The 12,339-nt window shown below is 43.3% G+C and overlaps 2 protein-coding genes across 2 annotated transcripts; both read right to left on the bottom strand.

Annotated features, from left to right (window-relative positions):
- Positions 1–1,954: 1,954 nt before the first annotated feature.
- Positions 1,955–5,815, bottom strand: vsnl1b (visinin-like 1b). Its single transcript, XM_053434640.1, has 4 exons — positions 5,695–5,815; positions 3,830–3,996; positions 3,425–3,640; positions 1,955–2,152 (listed from the first exon to the last, which is right to left on the bottom strand). The coding sequence occupies exons 2-4, from the start codon at positions 3,989–3,991 to the stop codon at positions 1,955–1,957; spliced, it is 576 nt and encodes a 191-aa protein (XP_053290615.1). The 5' UTR covers positions 3,992–3,996; positions 5,695–5,815.
- A 4,069-nt stretch (positions 5,816–9,884) lies between these two features.
- On the bottom strand, positions 9,885–12,116 carry LOC128451226 (sex comb on midleg-like protein 4). The gene is made up of 7 exons (XM_053435036.1): positions 11,886–12,116; positions 11,381–11,510; positions 11,053–11,253; positions 10,703–10,864; positions 10,390–10,614; positions 10,144–10,289; positions 9,885–10,010 (listed from the first exon to the last, which is right to left on the bottom strand). Exons 1-7 carry the CDS (start codon positions 12,114–12,116, stop codon positions 9,885–9,887), a joined length of 1,221 nt encoding a protein of 406 aa, XP_053291011.1.
- Positions 12,117–12,339: the final 223 nt, after the last annotated feature.

The raw sequence follows: 12,339 nt of genomic DNA, 5'->3' as shown, positions 1-12,339 counted from the left end.
CAACAATGTGGTTCAATAACTGGAGTTTTCACAGTAACACCTCAAATCATGTGATGATTGAAGATGGCCATTGTTTCTAATTGGAAAAACTTTAACCAATATTGCAATAAATGTAAAGCAGGATACTTAGAACTATGTTGTGCATCATAAGCTTCATTCATCCATTCATTCATTCATTCATTCATCCATCAACAGCATCATATCTTCAACACAGTGTCAAAGTCAAACGTCTGGTCTTCAGTAACTGCACCTGTCAGACTGTGTCCTTTGAAAAAGCCTGTTGATGGTTTATTTATTTTAATCACTACAGAATTGGGTTTGGGTGCAACACATGCCACATGTAAAAAAGAATACAGTCACTTGTATGATGATTTTTCATATTTGATATAAATATTTACTCAAACAAAGAATCTGCCGTGGTGACTGGGCTTAAATGTGTAAATCAAATAGACATCAATAATGTGATGTTCGGTTTCTCTTATGTTACAGACAGAACGGTGAAAAGCTTCTTCAGCCTCCAGTGCTGTAAGTGGACTACAAGCAGACACTCAGTCCGTGCTTGCACAACTCCTGAAAGAGAATCTCGTCAAAAACTTTCGCGTACGTCTCCAACCAGTTGCTGTCACTCTCTGAAACGCTCTTTCAAAGGCTTTATGAATCACCTCCCTTTGAGGGTCTCGCATCTTGAATGATTGCTGCGAATGGAATTAAATCGAAGATGAGACTTTTCAATAAAAAGTTTCTCCTTACAAAAAGGTTTTAGGAATGCAGTATGTTCAGTAAACATATACGAGGCTTTTTTGTCCTTCCCTTTTGCTGCTTTGGAAGTGGAGCCCCTCTCACAAGGCCCCCGGCCCCGAGAGCGAGCTCCCAGCATCAGGGTCAAAAGCCGAGGCTGTTCTCATTTTGCAGTGCTCATCATTTCTGTAAACATGTTGATATGTACTGAGTTAATTTCATTTAAGCCTAAATTCCAATAAGCAGCCTGAAAAAGACGCCAATTTTAGATCATTATGAATAATGCACGAGTACTGTGCCCAATGACAGCAATCATTTTGGCCCCTACTCCAGATTAAGTGGCAGCAGTACAATAAAATTAAAAGGGAGTGATGCTCCATGAATATATTTCTGCTCATCCCACAAATCACTGAAGCAAAACATATAATAGAATGGTGATGTGAATGCTCTTCCTCTGCAAAATTTGCCGACAACTGCAACCGAAATATCGTGTCACACATTCACGTGTTTTAAAAGGGAAGCATGCTCCCACACAGCTGGAGGTGAACTAATGGTCTGGTGAGTCACATACTGTACATCCCATGCAACAATACTAAATGAATTTCGGAGGGTTTCTCTTTTATAGCCACCTAAAGATGCAAAAGGTAAGAGATTATATTTTTTTGACACATATTATAGGCATGCAAAGAACCTATACTTCTCGGTTCCGTCGCGTGAAAACATCTGGAACAGACGGGAGCCTTTTCTATTCTCCACGAGCTCAACAAGTCTGGATAGCAGAGACAGTTACAATTATCATAGGAATTATTGTTTTGATACTATTATGTAAAGCGTACAGTAGTCGCAGCAGTGAACACTGGGGATCCTAAATACTCTAGGAACATAATTTAATGCAGTGCTCCGCTGATATACAAGCTAGGGATGGATGAGGATGTGTGGGGTTACTGTGCACAAATCACATTGGCATGTTTTGAAATAGAAATGTATGATATCTTATAGCTATATTCAAAATTATTCAGCATTTAACATTCTCATGCATACAACCACAAGAAGCGAAGTCCATTGAAAAATAGTCCAAGCATTGTTTTGTTTTTTTTTCCTGTGGAAATGGCAGAGAACCTAATGAGACATTAAAACATGTGCTGCTGTCCAGAGTGTGTGGATTACAGACAGGGAGAGGAGCGAGCAGGGGGGTGGGGGGGCTGGGGGGGGGGGCTCACTTCTGCATGTCACACTGCAACAGGAGCACAATGGACGGGTCGCTCTTCGCCGCCTCCTTGAACTCATCCAACGAGATCTGGTCGTCGTTGTTCTTATCCATTTTGCTGAAGATCTTGTCCACCCTCTGCTGTGGTGTCAAACCGTCCTCGTTCATCTTCATCATGATCACAGTGCCCACCATTTTGTAGATGGCCTGTGGGTGAGATGCAGTGAGAAATTAGCTAATGGTTTATTGCGTAATCCAGTGAGGCCTACATGCAGTCATTTGTTCATGAGGACATGGATCAGTGATTCACGACCAGGGGTGTTCGTACTCCAGGGGGTCAGCATGCCGAGTTGCTGAGGGTTGTGTGGAAGAGGAAACTGATCAGTGCAACATGACTAAATAAGTGAAACTAAAAAATAGAACTCCGTAATAAAGAGACAAATTTAGCTTCCTGGATATGTGTGCTGCCACATTGGACTATCACGTCCTTTGAATCCAGAGTCTGTACAGCAGTGATAGGGAGCCGTTATATCGAGTTCTTTTGATCCATGCGTCAATCTGTCAATCAAGACCTATCACCTCATTTTCAGAGCATCAAAAAACTAATTAAAACCAAACTTATCAGAAACATGAACAAACATCTCTGTGATGAGAACTGGCCTACCTAAAATAACAGAAATCTTCCATTAGAACAATGTATTTAACAGGTAATTTGACTCTTAATTATGTCCAAGCCACTAACATGGACGATGCATGGTATGAGACCTACACTGCAGCCAGCAACCAGGGGGCGAGCAAGACGATTTGGCTTCACTGCTAACAGAATCAAATAAACTGGTCTAACCAAAAAATACATAAAAACGTGAACTGTTAGCTTCAAGCAACAAACAAATAGTTAATAAAAATCCTTTATTAGTCACATAACCGTGAAATTTGCTAAAACTAAAACTGTTCAAACTGCAGGTTTCAACAACAAATACATTGTTTTAACTGTTTGCTATAAGGAAAATTTACAGAAGCAAGAATGCTTCAACTTTCCAGCTTTTGCCAAAGTGGTAATAACGTGGATGTAAACGGGACCAAAGCAACCTCAACACTAAATTGTATGATAACCTCCTTTATATCAACGTGTTCAGTAGCATCCAGTTCATAGTCCATCCATCAGAGCAGTCTGCAATATGATAGATTGTGTACTTGAGTTGAAAAAACAAATTGTCATTGATATAGATGCTGGAGAATAAAGCACGTACCATCTTTATCGCAACAGGAACTGTCAATATTCCCCACTATCGCTTCTACAGATCAGATTTACTATACTGGTGTATTTCCAGAAATGGATGTAATTCAATACAACTGCAGTTCAGTCGTTATGAAACAGCAGCTGAGCTCAAGGCATGACAGGTGTGCTGAAAAAAAAAGAGCCAGAGCCAGAGCCAGTCCCCTAATGAACGAGGGCTTAATGAGTCCATAATCCCTTACCTCGATTATCTCCAGCATCTCCACTCTGGTGATTTTTCCGTCGCCGTCCAGGTCGTACATGTTGAAGGCCCAGTTGAGTTTCTGCTCAAAGCTGCCACGGGATGTGATGGACAGGGCGCAGATGAACTCTCGGAAATCAATGGTCCCGTCTCCGTTTTTGTCAAAGGTTCTGAAGGCGTGTTCTGCAAATTTGGATGCATCGCCATAAGGGAAGAACTGCAAGTGTGGGAGAGAAGCGTTCAATTATTCACTCAGGGTTTTAAAAAGGCTGCAGTCGCAGCGGTAATAGCCTCGGTTATATATTGGAACAAGGCCTTGGCAAGAATGGATGTTCTAAAATATAACTCTGACATTATATAAAAGAAGCAGATCATTAAATAAAGAAAGGAGGTGGTTCGTGCAGACCTTGACATAAAGCTGCTGGAACTCCTCCAGATTCAGCCTGCCAGTGGGGCAGTCTTTCAGGAAGCCTTTGTACCACTGCTTCAGCTCATGTTCATTAAACTCTGTGTTCTTCACCAGATCCTCCATCACCTCTGGAGTCAGCTTGCTGTTCTGCTTTCCCATGGTTCCTGTGGTGCAAGAACACGTGAATAATGCATTTATCTCTGCTCGAGCGACGAAAGTATGAAAATCTCTTTCACTGCACAGAAAAAAAAACTCCCTCTTTGAACATCCACATGAGTTAGTGGGGAGTGAGCAAATGTGTTTAGTTTTTTTAAGAGTTGTTGGGGGGGGGGGGGGGGGGTTCTCTCCCTGGTGCTCCTGTTCTATTTCTGTCCCCTCAGCCTGTTTGTGCCAGTCTGTGGCTCGCGTAGCACTGACCTGGATCACCACTGTCAGAGCAGAACCAGTTCATCAAATGTTCGATCGCCGCTATCAAGTTTCCATTGAAAACACTGTCCTACAACCTGACAGCGACAACAAAGCATCTGCCTGGTTGTGTCGGCGGCAGCGCTGCAGTAAATCCACAGAGCTCAGTATATGGGCATCATGCAGGAGAATGCAGAGGCCCTTCCATAATCTGGATCAAAGGGGAATACAGCTTATAAATGAGTATGTAATATAGTGTTTAAGCCAGGTGTAGGGAATCCGCAGAACAATCTGTCTGGATTAGTTTCTTCTAACGAAGGCCCTCAGTAGCCATCACGACAACTTGGAACAACCACACCAGAGCAGCCTGTCAGGAGTCACGGAGTCATGAATTATTGACTAGTGATGTGGCAAAAATGACATAAAATAGCCAAGTATGCCTCAATGCTCATGCATATTTTACCAAATGAGGCAGCAGCATATTATTTGCATATTGGAACACAGTGTGAAAATGTTCCGGAGACCAGCATATGGTCCAGATCTCTGCAGCAGCAGCAGCAGCAGACTGCATTGGCTCAGGCCTTCCATAACAAACAGCAGAAACGAGCTGCAGCCACAATCACTGCAGCCTTTCACACACACACACAACCCTGACGTGCGCTGTGTGGTGAATAACAGCCACAGATCGTGGGGGTTTGATCAATGACACAAAGGCTCCGGTGAATGACCTTGAGGACGAGCATTATTTTGCAGGGAAAAAAAAGGGGGGGGGGGGGGATAGCGCTTCAGAAAACGGCTCGAGTGCGGTGGGGGGACATTCGCCACATCTCGCACAGGCCACGGGCACGGAGGACTCGTCGTGACCGGTCGTGGGGTTCGGCAGATGCTGTTTTTATTCCTACACTGTGGGCAATGACATCAGAGTTAATGCTACTGAAGCTAAATGTGTGTGAGAGAGAGAGAGATAGAGAGAGAGGGAGAGAGAGAGAGACGCTGCTGCTGCTGCATTCCGATGGAAACGACGCAGTGAGAGTGTTTTCACATCACATCCCTCCATCCTGCTCCTAATGGCACCTCTCCGTGCCCAGAGAGAAACCTGCCTCAAGTCTCATCCACCGCACAAAGACAGAATAATACCAAAAGAGAAAATGCGCAAAGCAGCTCCATCTGCAGACACACTACGTCTCCATAAAAGCCAATTATTACGCAAACCCCTCACGACATTTTGTTCATCCGTCAAATCATCCACCGCCGTTTTTCAGGCTGTTTCCAGGCAGAGGCTTTATTTTAAGGGATGCGCAGGTGCCAGTGTGCCAGCCCTTCGTCTGCTCCATCGCATTCATCCAAAACGCAAAGGAAAACATGACAAATAACCAATGATCAATATTAATCAAAACAATCCACCGACATCTGTAATCTGAAGATCCAACACATCTGCACGCACAGTCACTTCTTACCTGTGTGTTTTTTTTCCCACAGCCTATATCTGGTGCTTCTCTATCGGGATAAATCTGCTCTGGCTTCTGCAAAGTACAGAAAACCCCCCCTTCCGATGGAGACGTTCGCCCAAACGGGGGATTATTCTCAACACTGCTCGCCTCCTTTAAAAAAAAAAAACACACGCGCACACCCGCTATTCAGTTTTTTTTTTTCTGGATTTTCCCGACGTTATTCCAGATGAGGCGCAGCAGGGACCGATCCCACGCCAGTCTTTTGGTTACGCGACTGCAGGAGCGCGGCGTCACCCGTGCGCATCACAGCCTGATCAGAAGTTCACTGATGCTCTGCTGCTCCGCTCGGGCTCGATGGAGCTGGATCCTGTCACGTTATGACCGGATCCTTCATGGGGATGAGGACGGGCAGCCCCCACATTTCATCATCGGGAGATAAATCTGTTTTTTTTCTTGGAGGGGTTGGGGTGGGGGGGTTGGGGGGGATTGTTGGGGTATTTTTTGGGGAAACCAAACAATGCGCAAGATGGAGCGACGCGTTCCCACTTTTATGACAGTGACGAAACAGGAATTTGTAATGCATGAACTTGATGGTTGGATTATTGCATTCCCATTAAACGTGGCTTTAAGAAACGTAATGGGATTTTCAGGGGGTGGAAAACCAATCAGGGCCCCTGACAGCCTCGGGTTCACTCTCTGCAGGAGCCAGGAGCCGTGAAGCCCAAACACCCTGGCCACACCCTCTTATACCATATATTTCCTTTTATCCAGTTTAATGTAAAATGATATGTTGGTTTTATTCCCCCAGCTAGAAAATCTAAAGGGATAGTTAACCGTAATTTTGAAATTCACTCATTATCTACTCATCACTATTCCAATGGAGGGTTGGGGGAAGTGTTTGAGTCCACAAAGCTATTTTGGAGTTTAAGGGGTAAACATTGTTGCAGCCAATTCAATGCAATTGAAGTAAATGGTGACCGATTCTTCAAGCATAAATAAAACAACCGAAAAAAACATAACAAGCCTACATACTGCTCTTGTGGTGTCACCCAAACCCACCCCTCAAGTGCAATTGAAGCAAGTGTTGACGTGCTGCTCTTGTGGTGTCACCCAAGTGTCCGTACGCCCAGACATTCAAATTTGACTGGAAACAGCCTCATTTACACCGTGTTTTTAGCCTAAATGTCCGCTGTGGTCCAGAAGAGGATCACAGAGGACATTAAGTCCATTTACACAAAGGCTTATTGGAATGTAGCTATTCCTGGAGCTTTCAACCAGTCAGACTTCATCTTTCTGTGTTCCCAAGGACATGAATTACTTTCATGCTCCTTTAGTGAAGTGTCAAAACCCTATCCACACCACCAGGGAACGGGAAAGGTCAGGTGCTGATGCTGGGTTGCTGAATCGTTTATTTGTTTGTTAACTTTTGGCCTAAGATGTCAGATACTGTGAAAATACTGTGTCAGCAATAGCAATAGTGGAATCAGGCCATAAATATACACCGTGTGCATGGATAATAGGACAATAGGGTTTTATAACATAAATGTGTAATATAATATAACGTGTTTTTTTCTAGTTTGTTTAGAAAACCAAATGGGTCCAATGCTATTCTTGTGCTTTATATTGTCCTCACATGGTGCATTAATAAATCTGTTGTATTTCATCAAGTGACCATAATCTCACCGATGTAAAGAAAACCTCAATCCCTGTATTCCAGCACAGGGGCACTTGATCTGTGTTTAACATGTAATGACCATTCTGTCTTGAGTAGCCCCGGTTCGTTGTTCTCCCTGCACAACAAGGGCCACGATATAAAATGTTTCTGTAATCTGTCGATGCCAAGTGTGACTTTCAGTCTTCAGCGTTAACTACAGCCTGGATTGTGTGGCAAATAGTGTGAAGGGACTAAAAACATATAAAGACATAAAAGTGTGAATATGCACTTCTGAAGCACAAAACTGAACAGACATGATCATGTCCTTAACATTGGTTCAATGATAATGCAAAACCCTAAACAAATTTAGTTTTAAAGGGATGTTATGTCATTTTTGGGAACATCCATGTTTTTTTTCTTGTTGAGTTCGATCGATACAGATTTAAGTGTTTGTAAATATAATATATCTCATATGTAAGATATATTGTATCAGTGAACTTTACAGGTCAGGTAAATAGATTGTGTTACCCTTCACGAAGCCAGACTGGCTGTTTCTAGTCTGCCTGCAGTTTCCTATTTAGGACCCCTGGAGGTCCCTGGACACCATCTAGGGAGCTACAGATATAGGTCACCTTTGCTAAATCACACTTTGAAGCACAGTCAAGGATCCCAGACAAAGTAATTCTCAGTTGTGACGACTAAAACTCAAACCTGGATCAATTCAGGCTTAGTTTTGAAAGCCACATCCACGGAAATAAAAAGCCTGACTCACTCATAATCTCTGATTACTTGATTTCTTAATTTAATACTCACATACAGCAACAGTTTACACATAGGATATCATTTACATCTCACAGACACAAAAGCAAACACTTAAATACGTAGATAACTTTTAGCACCGGCGTAGAGTTCTGATCCACTCAGCATTCTTTAAAACTCTGACTCGTAGTGATTTTCAAAATAAAAGACCTCAGCATGTTCTCACTAGGCATGGCTTACATGTAATTTCTTTACAGCAGCATTCACTTACAAAGGTTATTTGATTAAAAAGGATGCATACTGTACACCAAAAGTGGTATACAAAAGCAATACTATATTATATACCCATTTACATCGCCATTTAGGTTTTCTTTGTGTCACATTTACGTGTTTTGACGACCTCGGTATCAACACTGATGCTTGATAAAAACTTATAAACATATGAAATAAAAAAAATGTCCTAATGAGTATACATGAGGAGAGATAATTGGCATGTAACAATCTTGCATATTGAAACATAAATATATCACGTTCACATGCTCTCGTTTTACTTTGTGTATACGAACAAGAGAGCTACTGTCTTTCTATATTTTGCTTAGGTTATACAGTCTTTCACATCTTGAAATCATAATTAAAAGAAGGATCCATCCACAGGGAAAGTATTTTTGTTTTTGACACAGAAATGTGAAAAAATAGTATCAAAATGATTTTCTAAATCTCTCAATTAAAAAGCAACATAGTATGTTAATGCACCATTTTCAGTATAGTCATAGATATGTTTTCATCTTGATAAACACGAGTAAACAAGATCCTGTGGTGAGATCTGACAATGGAAAGTCGTCTTAAGGTAAAAAATGTTTTCTCTTATACATTTCTAGTCAGATAAGGAATATACATAACATGTTTAAGGTGGATGTTTTCCATAATCTGAAGGTTTTTAATTCAAAATCAGTGACAAAGGTAGTGTAAGTAATTTTAAATGGGAATCTTAGAAACAAAATCTGTACTAAAAGGGTCTTACTGCAGCCCTCAGCTCAGAGTAGGGTCCCCACTTCCTTTAGGGTCCCTAGAACTAAAGGACGTCACTTTCTCCTTTTCCCCTTTATTTAACCAGATTTAAGACATTCAACGAGTTTGCTCAACATTCTTAAATGGTTAAGATAGATCATGTAAAAATGTGACAGCACGATGATCAACTAGAGGAAACTACACAGAATGGTCACCTGAATCTGCAGCTCGTCTTAGCGTAGCTTTTGCTGTTTGTTTAAAAAAAGAACATACATTCTTCAGGTGATCAGAAGCACCAAATGGGACCGAATAATGTAATTCCATAATTGCTGTTAACTGTTTGATAACAAGTCCTCCATGTTACCATTGCCCTCAAGTGACCAAAAAAATCTGTAATTGCAGCTTGTGTTAACTGTGAAAAAAGAGAATATAAAAAAATACAGCATTATTGACATCGCATAAACTGCAGGTGATGTTGGAGAAGATTTACATTAGCCCTATAATATCACCATTAATATCAGCGTTAAGTTGGAGCCTATCTTTTTCCTTTGGACACCTAATTCTTTGAGTGGCTTTCTTACGAAAAGGAGATAAATAAAAAGTAGAAGCCAATTTAATTTTTTTTGGTAGAAGAGGAAGTGACACCTACTTCTGGGGACCCGGAAGAAAGTGACGTACCCCATACGCCTGGGGACATGAGACCCCAGACGTGACCCTATTCTCAAACTCAAACAACTTGGATTCAAAAGGGAAGGAGATATATTGTGGAAGGATTTCAGAATTTTGTCTGCTTTAGTTTGTCGATGTGGTAGCAAAGCTTCAAGGCCGGCCCCAGCTTCAGTCCGAGGTACTTCATGATCATGTCACTCTTCAGGAGTAGCAAAGCGTTTCCATCAATCTCCTGAGAGAAAAAGAAGTTGGTGTCAAATAAGTGAGAAACTGTTGATCAGCCAAGGGGATTTCTGCCGGATGTTCAGTCTGGCTCTGAAGCAGCAGTCTGACATGTCAGCTTGTCGAGAACACAGTGGACTTACATGTTTTCTAAAGACGTCCGAGTGAGGCCCAAGAGCCTGTGGGTCTGAATCCCTGATGAACCAGACGACATCTTCCACAGACCAGGTGGTTGGGTCCTTATTGTGCGGAGCTTTGGACTCCTGGGACTCTGGAGATGCACTATATCCTCCTGGAAGAACAAAGCAGAGAAAGCAGCTTTACCTTTCAATTGTCTGTGAAATAATTTGGACACAATCTTGGTTTGTTTCCCCCCCGCGACTCCTCACCTGTCCTGTTGCTCTCTGGGAACGTGCTCGGGCTGGTTGACGACTGCCTGCACATGCTCATGGAGGCTGAGCCGTTGGAGAACTGCTGTGATGAACGGAACCCATAGGAGGACTTTGGCGAGTAGGACGAGCTTATGGAGCTGAAAGCAGAATCGCCATGGTCCATGGAGTAGCGTTTGCCGTCTGACTGGTCTAAGTGGTAGTCGTCGGCCATGGATGTCTCAGCTAAAGAGAAGGTCAGAGTAGAAATTAGCTAAAAGCATTTGTTTACATTGGCACAGTTGCTTCTGCTGAGGTCAAAATGTACAAATACCATCTGACTGGTAGGAGCGGCCACTGTGCTGGGTGATGGGCTGATCACTGAAGAGGTTCTCACAGTGCAAGCTGCGACAGAGTTTCTTCAGAAAGCGAAGCACATAGTCAATACTGTTCACCACGGGGAGGCTCAGGAGGTGCTGCTTCCCGTCAAACGTGGCTGCAAGAGCAAAGCAGGGGGAGCACTTGAAACAACAGCACAGTCCGGACACAAGTTCCCACAAATCAGGTCAATATGGTCTAAAGATAGTTATTTCTCACTTCCACCTCAGGTAAAATGGTAAGAAATGTATTGAAGGGTATTGAACAAACAGAAAACAACACCTGAGGGGGGTCTTTGTACAACACCTGATATTTTTTCTCCCCCGTAGCCTTGTGTGAGGAGCGTGAACACTGTTTTCTGCTGGAAGGCGCTGTCGATGCAGCCCTGGACGGCCTGCTGCAGCACCACCGAGGGCCGGTCGGGTCCAAAGTGATCGGGGAGCTGCTGGATCTTCTTCCTGTCCAGGTTGGGGCCCGTGTTGGCCTGCTTGTTGATGTAGATACACACTAGTACGGGAAAAACACAGGTGGAGATAAGGAAAAAAGGAGAAACTATCCATCTCTTCATCAGAGTTTGTCCTTAAACGACCCCAGACTGGATACTTAAAGGCCATGAGAGTGTTTGGTGTCCTACCTGTGAGCACCTGGGGCGTGGCAGAGTGAGGGATGGTGGCGGCATCCTGAGGGATGGAGCTCATATCTGGCTCTGGGGTGCTGCTGGGTGGAGAAATAGCCAATGGCGTCATCACCATCCTGGGTTTGAGCTGCAGAAGAGTACAGGTTTTTGGATTTCTATGTTTATTTCGGGCATATCATTTATTTACACACACTAAATGATGTAAGGAGGGGGAGGATGGTTAAATAATTTGGAAGGAAATCTGTGTGAAGTTGTAGTTTATACTCTGCAGACAATGAATTTGTATTGTATTAATGACTGGCTCCTTTCAGACCCAAAATGTAAAATATTTTACAGCAGCAGAACATAGCCTCATAGATGTTTTAATGTTTTTCTGTTACACCGGGGTCCCACAAAACCTGAAGGGCATGGAGCCTGTGTGTCTGCGAACACATGCATTTTTTAACATGCTGCATCCACAACATCCAATCTCACCCCCCTGTTTCCCCCTAATCTGGCTGACCTTGAAGCCCGGCTTTCTCCCCCTCTTCTTTGGCACTTTGAGCGGAGGCAGCGATTCTGGGTAGCGGTTGGGAAAATCCATCTTAGCGACATTGCGGAGTGGGGGTCTCCCTCTCTTCCTGCCCGGTATCTTCCCCGACTGGCTGGGGAGGAAGGAGGGAGCCACTGCAGCTGATTGCATTTCACTGTTGTTGCCGTCTGATTTCTGTGCCGTTGCTGCAGGTACACTCATTTGGAGCTGGAGACAAAGGAGACAACCGATGAGCTCAGGCAATAGAAAACACACAGAAACGTGCACTTTACTTAAACATCAATACTCCTCCTCGGGGGCTGCAGATCAGAGAGCAGCATCAATTCAGAGCGGACACAGAGGAAGTAGCAGTGGTGTAACGGTGCACAACAGCAACACTGAGAGACTGCAGAGGACTGATGCAGTGAGGAGAGCAGAATTTAGC

This window comes from Pleuronectes platessa, chromosome 11 (genome assembly GCF_947347685.1).
Source record: "Pleuronectes platessa chromosome 11, fPlePla1.1, whole genome shotgun sequence".
Taxonomy (NCBI): domain Eukaryota; kingdom Metazoa; phylum Chordata; class Actinopteri; order Pleuronectiformes; family Pleuronectidae; genus Pleuronectes; species Pleuronectes platessa.
The sequence above is the reverse complement of the archived record's forward strand: the minus strand, read 5'-3'. Positions and strand labels throughout refer to the sequence as shown.

Coding starts and splice junctions, on each gene's coding strand:
- LOC128451226 (XM_053435036.1), bottom strand. CDS start 12,116: ATGAGTGTACCTGCAGCAACGGCACAGAAATCAGACGGCAACAACAGT. Junction 10,615..10,702: donor CCGCTCCTACCAGTCAGATG/GTATTTGTACAT, acceptor CCTTCTCTTTAG/CTGAGACATCCATGGCCGAC. Junction 10,290..10,389: donor CCCAGAGAGCAACAGGACAG/GTGAGGAGTCGC, acceptor TTCTTCCAGGAG/GATATAGTGCATCTCCAGAG.
- vsnl1b (XM_053434640.1), bottom strand. CDS start 3,991: ATGGGAAAGCAGAACAGCAAGCTGACTCCAGAGGTGATGGAGGATCTG. Junction 3,641..3,829: donor TCCAGCAGCTTTATGTCAAG/GTCTGCACGAAC, acceptor CCACACTTGCAG/TTCTTCCCTTATGGCGATGC. Junction 2,153..3,424: donor AGATGCTGGAGATAATCGAG/GTAAGGGATTAT, acceptor TCTCACCCACAG/GCCATCTACAAAATGGTGGG.